The 16,812-nt window shown below is 40.2% G+C and overlaps 1 protein-coding gene and 1 non-coding gene across 2 annotated transcripts in view; both read right to left on the bottom strand.

The window, feature by feature from the left end:
* Positions 1–16,812, bottom strand: part of RIN2 (Ras and Rab interactor 2) — a 202,091-nt gene that overhangs the window by 131,284 nt on the left and 53,995 nt on the right. Inside the window, exon 2 of the mRNA XM_045295366.1 lies at positions 6,520–6,613. Within this exon, the coding sequence (XP_045151301.1) occupies positions 6,520–6,576 (57 nt within the window). The 5' untranslated portion in view covers positions 6,577–6,613. The remainder of the gene's footprint in view (positions 1–6,519; positions 6,614–16,812) is intronic.
* On the bottom strand, positions 4,193–4,356 carry LOC115871368. Its single transcript, XR_004047245.1, has one exon. It is a non-coding gene; the product is annotated as a U1 spliceosomal RNA (small nuclear RNA).

The following is a 16,812-nucleotide window of genomic DNA, read 5'->3' as shown; positions in this document are numbered from 1 at the left end:
GCTCAAGTAGAAAAAAAAATGTTTTGAAAATGGTGATGGCAACAAATGTACAAATGTGCTTGACACAATGGATGGATGTATGGATTGTGATAAGAGCTGTACAAGCTCCCAATAAAATTATTTTTAAAAGTAAAAATAAAAACCCAGGGAAGAAATTTATGTGTGGAACATTCAAGAAATAATTAAGCCTAGAGTAAATTCAGGTTGGGTCAAGAGGAAGGTCAACTGACCAACTATTATATTATACTGTGCTTCAATCCACCATAATCAAGTTTACAATAATCTCTATCTGATAGTACAGTTGTTGGAGTACTTTGCCTGGGGCCAGAGATGATTTGCTGGAGGCTCTATTTGACTAGATACTCTGCAGGTGGATTTTGGGCTTCCACTGTCCTCCATAGACTTCTACAAATTGGTGTTCACAATTTAACTTGGGCGCTTTTCCTTTCGTTATATTTGGATTTTATTATCATCATCTTTGGATCACACAAGCTGGTGTATTTCTTCTGTGTGGACTTAGTTGACACCTCATTTAGATGGCTACTTGTTTGAATACAAGTCTTTAAGACCTCAGACACTATTCCAGTTGACAGCCAGGTACCATCTGCTTTCTTCACCACACTTTGCTGTTGCACTTTTATCTTCAGTGATCTCTACAAGAAGGTGAGCACTGAGTAGGGTCAAACTAAAAGAAAACTAACTGTTCTTGGATTGGAGATAGAATTGTGTTGGAGCCCAGAATCCATCTGCTTGTCCACGGTTTATGAACGATTCTGGTTCAAGTTGGTGGTCATATTATGACTAAAACAAAAACCACTCACAATAAAACAAATAAACAAACAAAGAAAGAAAAACTGTCAATCATCCCCTTGCGGTATAAAGCAATTGCATTGTTAACATCAGTCATTTATTCAATGGCCTAGAATTTAAGGTATTGTTGATAATGAGCTTCTGTGAGTCTAGTCCAACTGTGAGCTGCAATCCACAAGTTGTTGCTTTGTACAGATCGATTTCTTCATTAATTGAGCTGTTTAAATTTTTCATGGAGGTTGGTGCTAAGGAAATTTTCCTGTAATATTTCTAACATGGGTAGGTCCTTGCCTATCAGATTAATATCTGCCATATTAATGCCAGGGGAGCATTAAGATCCTAAAGATATGGTGGCTCTGGGTTCTCTTTCATTGGACACTCACTAAGCCAGGGGTCCCAGCCCAGGTCCAGTTACCGCATTTTCAGTCTTAGGGTAGCCATCATTTGCGTCCTCACCCATCAGGGAATGTCAGTCCTAAGTCCCACAGCTGCAAAGAGGTCGTTTTGAGGTAGGGCCCAGTTCATCCACTTGGGCTTCCACATGGGGTCTTTTGGGTATGGCCTTTGAGGGATGCCATGTTCCCTATAAGGCCAGTGTCTAAGGTCATCCTATAGAGCTTAGTACATGGTATGGTTCACCAAGAGTTGGGTAGAAACTTATTCAAAGTGCCCACCCACAGACATAGCACTGGGTTTATTCTCCCCTTAGGTTCCCTGCAAATATGATTTAGCATCCCTTCCCGATGTGAGGTTGATCCTCCCCATATATCCACCAACAGAAATATACTTCATTTTCCAGTAAGTTTCCCCTCTCGTTCCTGTGGAGTGCCTGTGGATTGTCTCAGTGCTGTATAGCATCAAGTGGATGATCTTCTCCTTGTCCCCCTTCTTGAAGGAGTGACCCCCAACTGGTTCTTATGAAGTGCACATAAGGACGATGGCTGGTAGGCACACTTTCTACTCCTTTGGGTATTGGTCTCTACAATTTGTTTAATGGGTCTTTTCCTTCTAGTAGTGGATTCATACAATATTTGTCCTGTGGTGATTGACAAACTTCACTCAGCAACATGGTTTCCAGGTCCTTCCATGTCAGGCAGTGTTTCATGCTTTCATCACTGCTTTTTAGGGATGCACAGTATTCATAGTGCATCTGACACACGCCATGGTATTCTCTGTTGCATCCTATGCATGTGAGAAGAATAGATGGATTTGAATTGTGGTGCTAAAGAAGACTATTGAAAATACCATGGACTCCTAAAAGGACAAACCGATTTGTGTTGGAAGATAAAAGGCCAGAGTGCTCCTTAGAAGCAAGGATGACAAAACTTCATCTTACGTACTTTGTTTTCAGAAGAGACCAGTCCCTGAGGAAGGACATCGTGCTTGGTAAAGTGTAGGGTGGTGAAAAAGAGGAACACCCTCAGTTAACATAAAGGCGGCATCAACGGGCTCAGGCATAGGAACAATTGTGAGGACGGTGCAGGAGCAAACAGTGTTTCTTTTGTTTTGTGTAGGCTTGCTAGGTGCTGGAGCTGACTAAGACGGCACCTAACCACCACCACCACAACAACATCAGCGTCCATTGTGTGTATGTACCAGAGTTTCTTTATCCATTTTTCCACCGTTGGACATTTGAGCTGCTTCCAGTTTCTTGCTATTGTGAACTGTGCCGCTATAAACATGGGAGAGCATACATCCACTCATTTTATGCCTCTCATTTCTTTGGGTTATATGCCTAAGAGTGATATTGTTTGATCATATGGGATTTCAATTCTCAGTTGCTTTACGTATCGTCATACCATTTCCATATTGCTCGTATGTATTTACAAGTCCACGGAGAGTGTATACAAGTTCCATTCTCTCCACAACCTCTCCAGCATGCGTTGTTCTGTTTTGTTTTGTTTTAATTGAGCTAGCTTTGCAGGTGTAAGGTAGTATCTCATTGTAGATTTAATTTGCATCTCCTCAATAGCTAATGATTGTGAGCATTTTATCATGTGCTTTTTAGCCAGATTTTGGTGAACTGTCTGTTCATGCCATTTTCACACTTCTTAATTGGGTCATTTGTTATTTCTTATTGAGCTGTGGTAGAGCTCTATAGATTTAGTAATTACACCCTTGTCCGATGTGTTGTTGCCTATTTGTATTCCCTTCCGTTCTTTTAGCGGTCTGATGGCTCAAGCTACGACTTCCAGCGTGGTGTTGAAGAAGAATGACGATAGGGGACATCCTTGTCTGGTCTCTGTTTTCAATGTGAATGTTTCTAGCTTTTCCTCATTAAGCATGATGTTCTCTGTTGGTTTTTTATATATGGCTTTTATCATGTTGAGGAATTTCCCTATTATTCCTATTTTATTGAATGTGTTGGTCAAAAATGTGTGTTGAATATTGTCAAATGCCTTTTCTGCATCTATTGATATGATCATGTGGTTTTTAGTCTTTGCCTTGTTTATGAGGTGGATTACATTGATTGTTTTTCTTTTTGTTAATTTGTATTGATTTTATTTATTTTTTTACATTGTTTTTCAAATGCTGAACCATCCCTGCATTTATGTAAACTGAACTGAAATGATGAATAAAAGATAAGTGGGGATAGGAGGGAGGCTAGTTTTGAGTGGCAAACTGTCTCCACAGTTGACATCACTCTACCACATGAATTTCTTAAGTGTCAGTATTGAATGTCCAGAAGACAGTTTACCTTATCCTGACAGATAACGTCATGCCTACTGCTGGTGGTATAGTGATTCTATGTTGGACTATAATCAGCTCAGTTAGAAGTTTGAAACCACAGCTGCTCAGCAGGAGAAAGATGAGGCTTCCTATTCTAGTAAACAAACAGTTACAGTCTCAGAAACTCAGAGAGGCAGTTCTGCCCTGTCCTATAGGGTTACTATGAGTCACCATCGACTCGATCGCAGTGAGTTTTGAGTTTTGAGAAATACAAAACAGCAATAGTGAGGAAAAATAATATTTATAAGACATGTCAAACAGCAATACCTATAAGAAAGAAATGAAATAGGGTAGCTGCATCATTTACATGGCGCATCTACCTTAAATAAACACTTGAAGCTCAGAAAATAAAAAAAATAAAAACCAAACAGACAACATAAGTTAAATAGTGCAGGCCATTTTTCCAATATTTCCCTTGGGATATGTGGCCCAGGAAGGATAATGAGGTAGGAAGTAGGAATATGGAGTGCTCTCAGTCAGGTAGAACTTGCATTTATTTCTCCTGATTAATTCTGTCATATAACATAGCCCAATACTTTACCTAGTGTTCAACATGACCTTTCCCCAAACTAAGAAATTGACTCTAATTGACCTAATGGCAGGAGTATGGCTCTAAGCAATTTTAACTCTCTGTGATTTTTTTTTCTTTTTATATGGGATAGCATGAACACAGTCCCCCACTACCACAAATTATGCAGTCGAGTTTCCCACATTTGGGGAAATCGCAGGGGTCAGCACACCCGGAGTGCAGTGGGTGAGCCTCACCCTGGGAAAACCACCTTCATGATCATGGTATCTCCCCTACCAGGTAAGTATCTCTCTGTAATTTTCTTATGGAATGACTTTAAAATCAAAATCAATGCAAGAGACAAATATAAAATCTAAGTCTATGTAAGATACAACTTCATTGTGCTTCCTGAAAGCATAAATCAGTAGTTATAGAGTAGCCAATACTTAAGGCTGACTTAGAATGACCAGAGGTTTGAACTCACAAGGTACTCATAGGAGAATGATGTGGCAGTGTGCTTCTGTAAATATTTACAGTCTTGGAAACCCTATGCGGCAGTTTGCTCTGTCTCATAAGGTTGTTATGAATCACAATCAACTCGACAGCCGTGGGTTTGGTTGGGTTTGGGCTTTTATTGTTTGCATCTTCTACTAAAAGGAAACCTGTATCTCATAAGCTACAATCAAAGAACTTGGAGGATAAGTCAGGCGATTGGTGAGTTCAGACTGATAGGTTTTGATGTTAATTGTTCTTATCTTCTACCAGAAGGAAGTACATAAGGCGCAATCATAATAAATAAATAAAACGTGAAGGTTAAAAGGAATCTTGAAGCACTATCTTCCCATTCTTTGTTGGCTGAAATTCATAGACATTTGATGAAAAACTCAGCATAGAGGCTTAGGGTTAGGGTTAGGTTAAAAAAGAAAAAGAAAAAAAACCTCTACTTTCATCCACAGATTTTCACTATTCAGATTGAGAATTGAGGCCATCTTTGTCAACACAACTATTTGTTCCAAGTAATTCTGTCCTAGAAAAGGAAGACAATGAAGACTCTAAAGCAATAAATAACTTCACTGTTTACTGTAGGAAATTCCTACAAAACAACTTTAGCTTGCCAGCAATTTGCACACCTGGGAAAAGATCTTGGTGATCAAATGATAATATAATATTTACTTGCCCAAACTCATTTCAAGACCTTGTTTTTTGCATTACCAATCTTGGACTCTTACATCACAAATTTTACGCCCTGATCAGCACAGCTTTAACTATGTGAACCTAGATGTTATTCCCCCCAAAACCCCTGGGGGTATGTTTGCCAGACCTTTCCTGGCTTTGATTTACTAAGATCATGCTTGGCACTTTTCTCCATACAGTAGTAGTTTTAATCAATTTCTCTCTGCTTTAGTAACAGGTTATGGGGTTTTGTGGCATTGACAATGGACACAGTGTACCAGTTTTGGTTTCTTGGGAATAGGGAACATATAAATAAGAATTGGTATATCATTATAGCCCATTGTGTTAGGATAATTATTAAACATAGATGATTTGCTTCAATAATAAGGCTAAAGTGCTTCTGTGCATCTTCTGCTTTGGGAAGAAGACCTGGTGACAGATTTCAAATGAACATTTTACCTCCAGCCTTCTACTTTACATGAATCTGTGTTTTCTAAATTTGCTATAATAAATATGCATTGTTTGGAGAGGACTAGAAATGAAACAAAGCAAAAAGTGACAGGCAACAGTTAAATCTCAAGTGTAAGTTAAGTATGGTCACTGAGCTTTCATTTAAAATGCACACACACATCCACATATACAACTATTGTTAGGTGCCACTGAGGTGGTATACAACTAATATATAAAATATCATTAAAAGATCTTATTGCATTAAGCTAGCATGGACAAAGAAAGGCTCTCCATTCTTGATCACAACTTGCTTGTGGGATGCTTGACAAAATACAGATTCCCAGGCCTGTCCCTGGCAAATAAAAATCAATTAGCAAAGACTGAGGCCTAGGAATCAGTTTATTGTTTTTAACGAGGCCTCGATGATTCATACAAAGAAGCAAAGGGCGCAGCACACGGGACGATAGCATCAACTCTTTGGAATGCACAGCCTGGATTTTAAATAGCCTCTACCCAAAGCTACTCAACTGACAAAGAAAATGCTGAGCAGTTCACAAATAAAACTTGCCTCTGTTATCTTATACACCATAACATCTCTCTGGGCTACAGTCTTGTGCTTCTAGTAATTCCATAATGACGGAAGTGCTACACTGCAAAAATCTCTCCCTACTGTAAATCATGGTAAGAACTCTCAGCTGGCTTCGGCAAGTTCCCTTAGAGCTGACTGGATGCAGGCTCAGGAGAGCTACTCTACCTCTGCGGCTCCAGGAGAATGGATTCTCAGGCATTCAGCACAGGGCGTCAGAACAAACTGACAATTAAGAAATCAAAACCGATGCTTCATTTACCTTAAAGAAACTCCCTCGTTTGTCCAGAACTCGAGTGCCCATTGTCCGCGATGACATTTTCCCAGCAAGGCTCTCTACTGCATGCCGGGGAGTCCTGAAGGTAGAGACATGTTTAATGGTTAGTCCAGTCTGTAGGAAATTCCTTTCTAAGCCGCAGAACATTCACAACAAGAGTTCTGCCAAGATCTTTTTCCGTCAACAACACATGCCATGTATTTCCCATTAAGCTCTTGCATCGCTTGGTCTGTGATTTCCTGCCACAGTCGGTGTCCTACCTCACTGCACACACACACACACACACACACACACACACACACAAACTTCCAGCTGACATAGACGGTTCCAACACTGCCTAAACCCTAATGATTGCTTCTTTGTTTACACTACCTCATGCTGAAGCCGACGAGGGACAAATATTTTATGTCAGCACAATTTTCTCCCAAAGCATATAGATTTATTATGACTGATCAGAGAGGGGCATAGGAAGAATGAGGCACTGTATGTTACAGGCAGTTCTGCTGGAATGGAATGAAGTCACCCTGAGCCCCTTTCCAAGCAAGGTCAGCTGAAGGGCACTGGGAAATAAATCACTCTGTTATTTAGAGTGTGTCATTACAGAAAGTAGCTCAGAACCGTTCATACAAGAGGAGAATGTGTCAATAAATGTTGTTGCTAAGTCCCGTAGAGTTGGTTCCAGCTCACAGCTACTCTGTGTATGGCAGGATCAAAGCATGCCCAGGCTGGCACCATCCTCAAGAGCATTGAGTCCCAGTCATGGTTAATCTGTTTCATTGAGAGTCTCCTTTTTTTCTGATTGCCTGTAAACAGTTTCATGCTAACACAAGGCAGGGACAGGGAAGACGCAGGATTGACTACAGAAGGAAATGCAAAAGCAGGATAACTACAGGACTAAATCCATTGCTGTGGCTATTGGAGCTTGAATAGCTCTTACTTGAGCACCAGAATCCACTAATCCTCCCACAAAGCCTTCCATGGTACCTTCCAAGTCAACACAGACAGCCATGCCGCCGACCTCACCCAAGCTGCGGTGCACTGCAGAGACGGAGGAAATGGAACTCTCTCCAAAGCCAACACCACTTTCTATGCCCTTCTGCCCTGTCACATTGACAGGAGCAGCTCCACTTCACCCAGCCCACAAAAGCAACACACCTGACATAAAGGAAGATTAAATAAAAGTGCTTCAGCTGTGAGTACCGGCGACACCAAACCAAAGTCAGCTTACTCGGGTTGCCACACTATTTGCAGAGTGAAGTTGTGTCACCTGTGCAAAGGGATGTTCAAGGAGGGATCCGAGGTGTTTCAGTTCGTTGGAACATATAACCTGCAAAGAGCTGCATAAGCTTGACTACCCAACTGGAGATGCCCAGGAGTTACATTTATCGGAATGCATAGTGGATCACAATGGTCCGTGAAATTTCATTCAGGAAATATAATACTAGAACACATACCTCCCTGCCTCCTGGAACCTGGAAGCCTTTTAGCCATTTCTCCAGAGCTATATCACTGTAAAGGCTTCTAGGCTCCTTGAGTCTCTTTCCATGGAAGACTCCATCGGGATGAGGTCAACATCCCGAGGGGTGGTGTGTGTCTGTGTGTGTGGTGCGAAGGCATGGAGGGGGAAGCTTCTCAGTGGATTTTGCTCCCCCAGAGAAGCAGATTTTCAGGCTACAGCACTGAATGGGGTCAACATCACAGCCCTTGAAGACAAACACTTATGAGCAAGGTCTGGAGACTTGAGCAACTCCAGAAAGGAAGCACAGCATTGTGCTCAAAATCAAGAACAAATAGGAGGCATTCTGTAACTATGGGAGCAAACCATTAACCGTTTATATTCCAAAGTCACACAGCTAAGAAGAGCATACACTTCTTTAAATCCAACCCAGCAGCCATCAATCTTTCTCTTCCAGACATTTTCTTGAAAAGGGTAGCACAGCAGCTAAGGATCTGCCAAGAGTCAAGGCCCCAACTTCTTTGTTCTGGGCAGAGGTTCACAGTAGACAAACCCCTTTTGGATGTCTTTAACAGGTGAGGCATTTGCCTTTAGCAATGGAGTAGTTTTGATGTCATAATTCCCCCATTTACTCTGAATAGCTCCCCAAAATGCACAGTTGCATTTGATTGAAAACCAGTCTCAACTAAACAGCCAGTTTGCATTTTTGATGAGCAGGGAAGTCTATCATATTTCCTCCAGAAGTGTAGGCTGTATCCTCCCTCTTCAAAAGGTCCCCCAAAGATTGACATGACAGCAGGTTCCGAAAGCGCCACGTTTCACAGTAGGTAAGTGCCAAGCAGATATGTAATAAAGAATGGGGTGCTAGGAACAGTTCATTCAGGCAAGGGTACACTAGTTGTCATGGGGGCAATCCTAACTTCTGGAAACCCCTTATGTGTCAGAGTAGAGCCACTTCATGGGGCTTTCAAGGCCATGACTTTTTGGAAGTAGACTGCCAGGCTTTTCTTCCAAGACATCTCTGGGTACGTTTGAACTGACAACTCTTTGGTTAGTAGTCAAGTGCCTAACTGTTTGCACCACCCATGGATAGTGCTTAGGTAGTTCATACTTTTCAAGATCAAGCACTGAAGATCCCCAAAGAAGTTTTATTTTAAGTTCTTAATTATAGCAATAGCTTCCTTCACAAACTATAACCTCTATAAACCTTGACCCAGTATTGACAGAAATTTAGTATAATTAAAAACTGGCAACTTCATTCTACCCATGTGGTACCCAAATCCTGTTACCTGTTCCAGGTGATACCCCAGCAGTTACATCCTAAGACCATTTGACTCGAAGGCTGGGTTGAGAACAAAAAGGTACAGTAATATGAGAGGAAGGAATCCTGGTGGCATAGTGGGCTACACATTGGGCTACTAACAGCAAGATGAGCAGTTCGAATCTACCTGCTGCTGCAAAGGCGAGGCTTTCTGCCCTTGTAAGGATTTACAGACCCAGAAACACAAAGGGGCCATTCTGTTGGGTTCTATGAATTGGATGCAATACGGTGGCAGTGAATTTAATCTGAGAGACTCTAAAGTTTTCCAAACATGTACCAGCAGTGTTTGTTCTTTCCTTGGCTTTCCTGAATGAAACGTAAATTCTTAAAAAAGAAGAGTCCAGGATGTCCAGTAGATCTTTCCAGATACTAACTAAATGTAGCAAAAAATTCAAAAGCCCTAATAAGAGCTAAAGAGCACTCAAACATTTTGAAGCTGCCAGGCCCTTTCAGCAACACCACTGAAAGAATATAAATGAAGCTTGTCCACTAGTTGAACTCAAGGACAAAGGCAGGAAGGGAACGCTAAGTTTCTAACTTTATTGCAAATCCAGCATGTGGTTAGCCCTGAAAAAGCAACTGTGGAGGTGAAGACATGTCCTTAGAAAGATGCCCTGATCCACCCCACCAGCCAAAGACGGGTCTAGGTCAACCCTTCAATCAATTCTGCTTGGAACCACTGAGGTGCACTCCTGAGCAGTTGACTATGAGCTGGCAAATGGGACTGGGATAGAGTCCTTATTTACAGTTTACACCACTGCTGGCAAGTGGAAGAGGCATGGTGCAGACACTGGCACTGTTCCAGCTTCTGCTCTCCCTAGCCCCACGCTAGATCTTGGCAAGCCAGAAGCTATGATGAGTCAAAAACTATGACGAGTATCTTCACTAGTCACGAGCGAAAACACACTTATTTTCTATTTTACTATTTTAACTGGTCATGATGTTAACTCATATTTACACTTGCATTAGTTGATGCAGTTTTTAAGCTTGAAAGCAATATAGACCTTTCTAGAAATGTTCAATAGCCTACTCTTGGTTATCTTAGTTGAGGCTAAGTTTCTAAGAAGTGCACATGTGCACAATAAGCCCAGACACTTCGATGCCCATTTCTTATTTCTGCTGTCCCCACTTGCCCTCTCTGCTATGCATGACTTTTGCTGAACTGTTCAATCAGTACTTCCAGAGAGATGACTAAAATAATTCTGACTTCTGCCCATATTTTAGTATGGCAAAAGTTTCAGAAATTGTGCATTGGAGGCAGTGAAAAAATTGTGAATTATGTGCAGATAGTTTGAGGAACTTTGGAATATACAGTAGTCAGCAGTAAGATGAAATTTTATCAGAAGATAGTAATGAGTCTGGCATTGAGACCATCATGAAGGCAAAATGAAATGTGATAGCATTTAACCAATCTTAGAGGATTGTATAAATATTTCAGGTGTAACTGTTCAACTTGGACATACATGAAGTAATGAATTTTTTGATAATGAATTATTTGATCAGACAGTGTAAGATATGACAAAATAATAATAATTTATAAATTATCAAGGGTTCATGAGGGAAGGGGGAGCAGGGAGGGGGAAAAATGAGCTGCTGATACCAAGGGCTCAAGTAGAAAGCAAAAGTTTTGAAAATGATGATGGCAACAAATGTACAGATTTGCTTGACACAATGTGATAAGAGTTGTACAAGCCCCCAATAAAATGATTAAAAATAATAATAATTTCTCAAATCAACTTATATCATCACCAAATGGAAAAAGTCACATCTCTGCTAGAACCATGAAAAGAAGTTACCAGCGGGGATAGAAATCAGTTTCTTGGTTTACTTATATTGAGGTTATTGTTGTTAGGTGCTCTTGAGCTGTTTCCAACTCACAACAACCCCGTACACAACAGAACCTAACACTGCCTGGCCCTGCGCTACACTCACAATTGTTCCTATGCGTGAGCCCATGTTTGCTGGCACGGAGTCAATTCATCTCTTGGAGGGCCTTCTTCACTGACCCTCAACTTTACCAAACATGACGTCCTTCTCCAGGGACTGGTCTATCCTGACAACAAGTCCAAAGTCTGTGAGAAAAAGTCTCGCTATCCTTGCCTCTAAAGAGCACTGTAGTCATACATCCTCCAAGACAGAGCGATCTGTCCTGTTAGCAGTCCATGATAGTTTCAATATCATTCTCCAGTACTGCAATTCAAAGGCATCTACTCTTCAGTCTTCCTTATTCGATGTCCAACTTTCACATATATATGAGACCGTGGGAAATACCATGGCTTGGATCAGATGCACCTTAGTCCTGAAAGTAACATCCTTGTTTTTCAATATCTGAAAGCGGTCTTGTGCCATAGATTTTCCCAATGCAACACATCTCTTTTGATCTCTTTACTGCTGCTTCCATGATCACTGATTATAGATCCAAGTAAGACAAAACCCTTGAGAACTCCAATCTATTTTCCATTTATCACGGTGTTACTGATTGGTCCTGTTGTGAGAACTTTTGTCTTTTTTACACTGAGCTGTAATCACAAAGTCAGACCCCTTTTTGAGCACTTCACTGCAAAAATGCAGTCTTTATGTATGCCGACACAGCAGTAAATCACTCGATAAAGCAATGGTACCAGGAAGAGGACATCTCAACTTCAGTACATATAATCTGGCTAAAGTAATAAATATGGGATTTTAGTGGTGATGTTTTGTGAAAGTGAGATTGGCTACATTTGCAACTTTGAGATTTATTTTGATGAAGGAAAAAAAGTTTCAAGAATTGGATATGATGACAATTGTACAATTCTTCTTGATAGGATTGAGTTATTGAAATTTATGAGGTGGATAAAGTGCTAATAAAACTGTTTAAAAAATTGAAAGAAAAATGTCACATGAACTCTGTAGAATGGGAAAAAAAATACCATATGATCTGGGGCGTGCGGCATGGGAGAGAAATGGGCCTCTCCCTTCCTCTACTTTTTAAAGGTATATTTGGGTAAATAAGATTCAATGGTAGAATTTTCACCTTTCATCTAGGAGATCCAAGTTCAATTCCTGCCTGAGGCACCTCATGCATAGCCTCTAATCGTCAGTCACTGGAGGCATGCATGTTACTGGAATACTGAATAGGTTTCAGTGGAGCTCCCAAACTAAGATGGGTGAGGAAGAAAAGCCTAGTGATCTAATTCTGAAAATTCTGGATCAGTGAGTTACTACTTATGGAACACTGACCTTTCATTGACAGTGAAGGGAAAATTCCAATGCTTAAGGGGGGAGGTGTGCACAGTTAATATTAATTTTAATTAGTAAAGTTAGGTTTACTTAGTAAAAGTTATGTGCTATTTAACAACAACAGAGAGAGAGAGAGACAGAGAGGCAGAGGAAGACAAAGAACTCAATGGGAATCTTTTCTTCATTTTGGAGGTTTAGTATCATGGTTTCATGGAGCATCCCCGTTAATTGGCCCAATGTATTGCTCACTGCTTCTATCCTACCTCCTGGTTCATTGCATAGTTCCTAGGATTTTAAAAGGTTGCAAAAGGTCATACAAGGCATAACAATTAGTCTCTACTCACTTGAGCAACAGAAGAAAGAGAGTCAGGAATAGAAGAAGGAAATGGAATGTGTAGCTAACTGCCTCCCTGAACAACTAACTGCCGTTTTCCCATGAGAGCAGAAGAGCTCCATGGTGCCTAGCTACTGTTACTGAACACTTTGATAACAATGTATAGACGACTCCAGATCAAAGGGGGATATAGGTAGAATTAAATTGGGAACAATTCTCATGAAACCTAGACATTTAGAACCATGAAGACTGGATGAGCACCTGAAAATATTCCTCTGAGGTAATCCTTAAACCTTAAACCCAAACTATCCCAAGTCTTCTTAAAATTAAACAACAGCTTAGCTTAACTAGTCCATGTCTAACGGAAGCACTGTGCTCTTCTCATATCCATCTACAGGAGATCAACCTGACCACAGCAACTAGAACGATTAGATACAAAACTTAGGGGGTAGTGAGTTCATGTTAATAGAGGCAGAACATCTCAGAAAAAAAGGGTCAGAATGTAAAAAAAGAAAGAAAGAAAAATAAAGAAATAAATAATTCGGAATGTTATCCATTTCTCTAAATTGGATTTTTAGAAATTGTTGGATTGATGTGTCTATATGCCCAACCACAACAAGAATAAAACAATCTATCTATCTATATATATACACACACACACACACACACACACACCCCTATGGATCACAATGGTCGGACCCACAACTGATCATGGAGATGGTATGGGACCGATATGATGCATGGGGTACCTAAGAGTTAGGGGCCAACTTGATAGCAGCTGGCCACAACATATCCTCCCTATTTATTTTGCCTCCAGTCATAATGCAAACAAGTGCAAACCCACAAGAAAAGCAGCAGCAAGAATTGTGTTAGGATCACTGTTCACATAAACTTAGTTTATTCAACCCATAGTTTCTCATTCCTATACTGTGTGAAATGTGGGATAAAGTTCTTTAATAACTACTTTTTCCCCCTTTTCCAGCAGTTGATTGTACTGAGGCAAAGGGGACTGCGGGTCCGATTAAACATGGCCTTGAATTACAATGAGTTTACAGCCAAGATCAGCAGTTCAAAGCCACTACTCTGACTCATATTGACCTTATAGGACAGAGTAGAACTACTACCTATGTTTTCTGAGACTGCAAATACTTCTAAAAGTAGCCAGGCTCAGACACTGGTTAGCTTGAACCTGCAGTTAGCAGCTCAGTGCCACCAGGGTTTCTGAAACCTAGATCAGTTCATTGAAAAAGGCCTGTTGGCGGTGCTAGGCAGGTGAAATTCTGGAACCATGTAATCCACTGTTATTTTTGAGCAATGGCGATTTCTTTCACCTTGACCCATCATCTTCCCCTCTTCTGGGATAACTCTGAGGTGTATGTTTTACACCTTCCTGAAATGAAACCACATCCTGTTGCCCCAGTGGGAGCGATCTTAATTACAAACTCTTTTATTGGTTGCCTTTTCTTCCCACTTCCGTACTCTTCTATCAATATCCCCTTACCTTCCCAGAAATGACTTTCATTGGATTTTTATAGAGTTCTGACTTTCACAGATTTCATAATACATATATATACACACATATATATGGTTTTATATAAAACACAAATGTATATTTATAATATCCAATACATGTGTATGTATATGTATACCCACATATACAGAGCCATATATATGCATATATGTATAAACACATATTAGTTAATATATACATATATGTATATATTAAAATATTAACATTTCCAAGGATTTCATTTTACTTGATCTAAAACCAATACCTATGGAAGCAAAAGTCAAGAAATAGGATATATTGCATGGGGTACATCTGTTGCAAAAGACCTCACTGAAGAGTTAGCAAAGTGAAGATAACTTTGGGGACTAAGGAGTGCCGGACCCAAGCCATGGCATTTTTGTTTTCTAAATAGTATTTTTCATCGCCATTTATCATACATATTCCATCAAGACTCTTCATGGCACATATATAAAGTTTGATTTAGAAGTATCCAAAGTAAAATGTATCTTTTTTTAAAGCTATCTTTGCCACAAAATAGAGTTATATAAGTATTTATAGACCTATATTAATTTCTCCAAAACTTAAAATGTATATTATTAATTGGGAGTTAATACATATATCATATCATTCCATAGTAAAAGCATGTCAAGCAGTATTGTACGACTGCTATCACAATCAGTTTCAAAACATTTTTTTCCTTCCTGGACTTCTTGATTTCGTCTCCCTTTTATCTGCTACCCCTCCCCCCACCCGCCAACCCAACCCCTGGCACCAGCACCATCAGTGTACCCTCCCCCAAAAGACCCTTATGCTACTTGCTGTCCCTATACATTCACCAATCCTGGGATTCATATACCAAAAAACATATAACACAACTTTAAGAGGGTGACCCCCAGACATAGCACCTCTGAGATAAACCCTAATATGAACAAAAAACACAGGAAATGTTGAAAACTAGATCAGGTTCAGTGTGCAGAGGAGGGATCAACTGACAACATTTTAAATGTTCAAGTCAGGTTTGTCCATTTGATTTTCTATACTCATCTCTCCAATGCACTGTTTAGTAACCACTTTCAGTTCATCCCTCACTTATGGTTAGTGGGAGATCACCAGAAGACAAGCCATGGGATTTTCAATGACCCCATATGCAAATAAAAGCTAGATAAGGAAGACTGAAAAGAAACAGTGCCCTTGAATTATGGTGTACACCATCATGGGACTAGAAAGCCTCATCCTTCTCACACTGGTGGTTTTGAACCTCTGATCCTGCAGTAAGCAACCCAATATGTAACTCACTATTCCATCAAGACTCTTCATGGCACATATATAGTTTCACATAAGTCTTACAACATCCATGAGCGTTTGACACTCTAATAAAAGTTTATACATAGGGGCATGGGGGTATAAAGATGCTAAATACATGTTCCAACTCATACTATTTATTATTGTTATTTGCTGTTGAGACATGGCCTTTGAGTCTGGTGATCCAGTACACAATGGAATAAAACACTGCTTTGTCCTGTACCATCCCCATGATCAGTTTGGAGTCAGACTGCTGTGACTCAGTGCTTTGACTTATGATTTCTACAAGCAGATTACCAGGCCTTTCTTTCTAGTCTCTCTTCATTTAGAAGCTTCACTGAAACCTGTTCAACACTATAGCAACACACCAGTCTTCACTTACAGATGATGGTTGTGCATAAAATGCATTAGTCAGAAATCCAACTTAGGTTTTGCATGAAAGTGAGAATTCTACCACAAAACTACCGATTCTCCCTTCTGAATCTGTTTCCTAGTCTAAGTACACTTTGGGGCTTGTACTTCTGCACTTTGGGGGGCTTAGAAAAGCCCCTGTCTGCTCCCTGAATGTCCTGTGCCTCTTGCTAACTCCCTGTTGGCTTTGATCCCCTCTGACTAGGTAGGTTCTTGCCAGTGTGTGTCATTACAAAAAGCAGACTCAAACATTTACCACAGACTGCAGAGAAGCATAGAAAACAGAATTATTGATATATAATTATAAAGAATGAGAGAGGAGTGAGAGAATTAGAAATGGATAAATGTTATTCCAAACAGAGGCTTTACTTCCTGGATATGGTCAAAAAAGGGTTATAAAGATGTTAGTTTTTTGAACACATAGAAGAAAAAGGAAGGCCAGTGTCATGATATCTCATAGAATATGAATCTATTGACTTTAAAATATTTCTGGGCAAAAAAATTATTTCTGGGCAATAAATCAGGAGCCATGAATATGAATGAACTTGATTTCATCACGGAATTTGTCAAGATTCTTAAAACACATTAAGAGGTACAATGCTCCCCCCAACTACCAGGACCCCAATTCTGCCTTGCAGATCTGGCTAGACCAGATGATGCACAGCGGTACAGATGGGAATTGGAAACGCAGGGAATCTAGGACAGATGAACCACTCAGGACCAGA

Source organism: Echinops telfairi, unplaced genomic scaffold (genome assembly GCF_000313985.2).
Source record: "Echinops telfairi isolate 266 unplaced genomic scaffold, ASM31398v2 ScPeMD7_5592;HRSCAF=6446, whole genome shotgun sequence".
In the NCBI taxonomy this organism is placed as follows: domain Eukaryota; kingdom Metazoa; phylum Chordata; class Mammalia; order Afrosoricida; family Tenrecidae; genus Echinops; species Echinops telfairi.
This window is presented reverse-complemented; position numbering and strand designations above follow the sequence as displayed.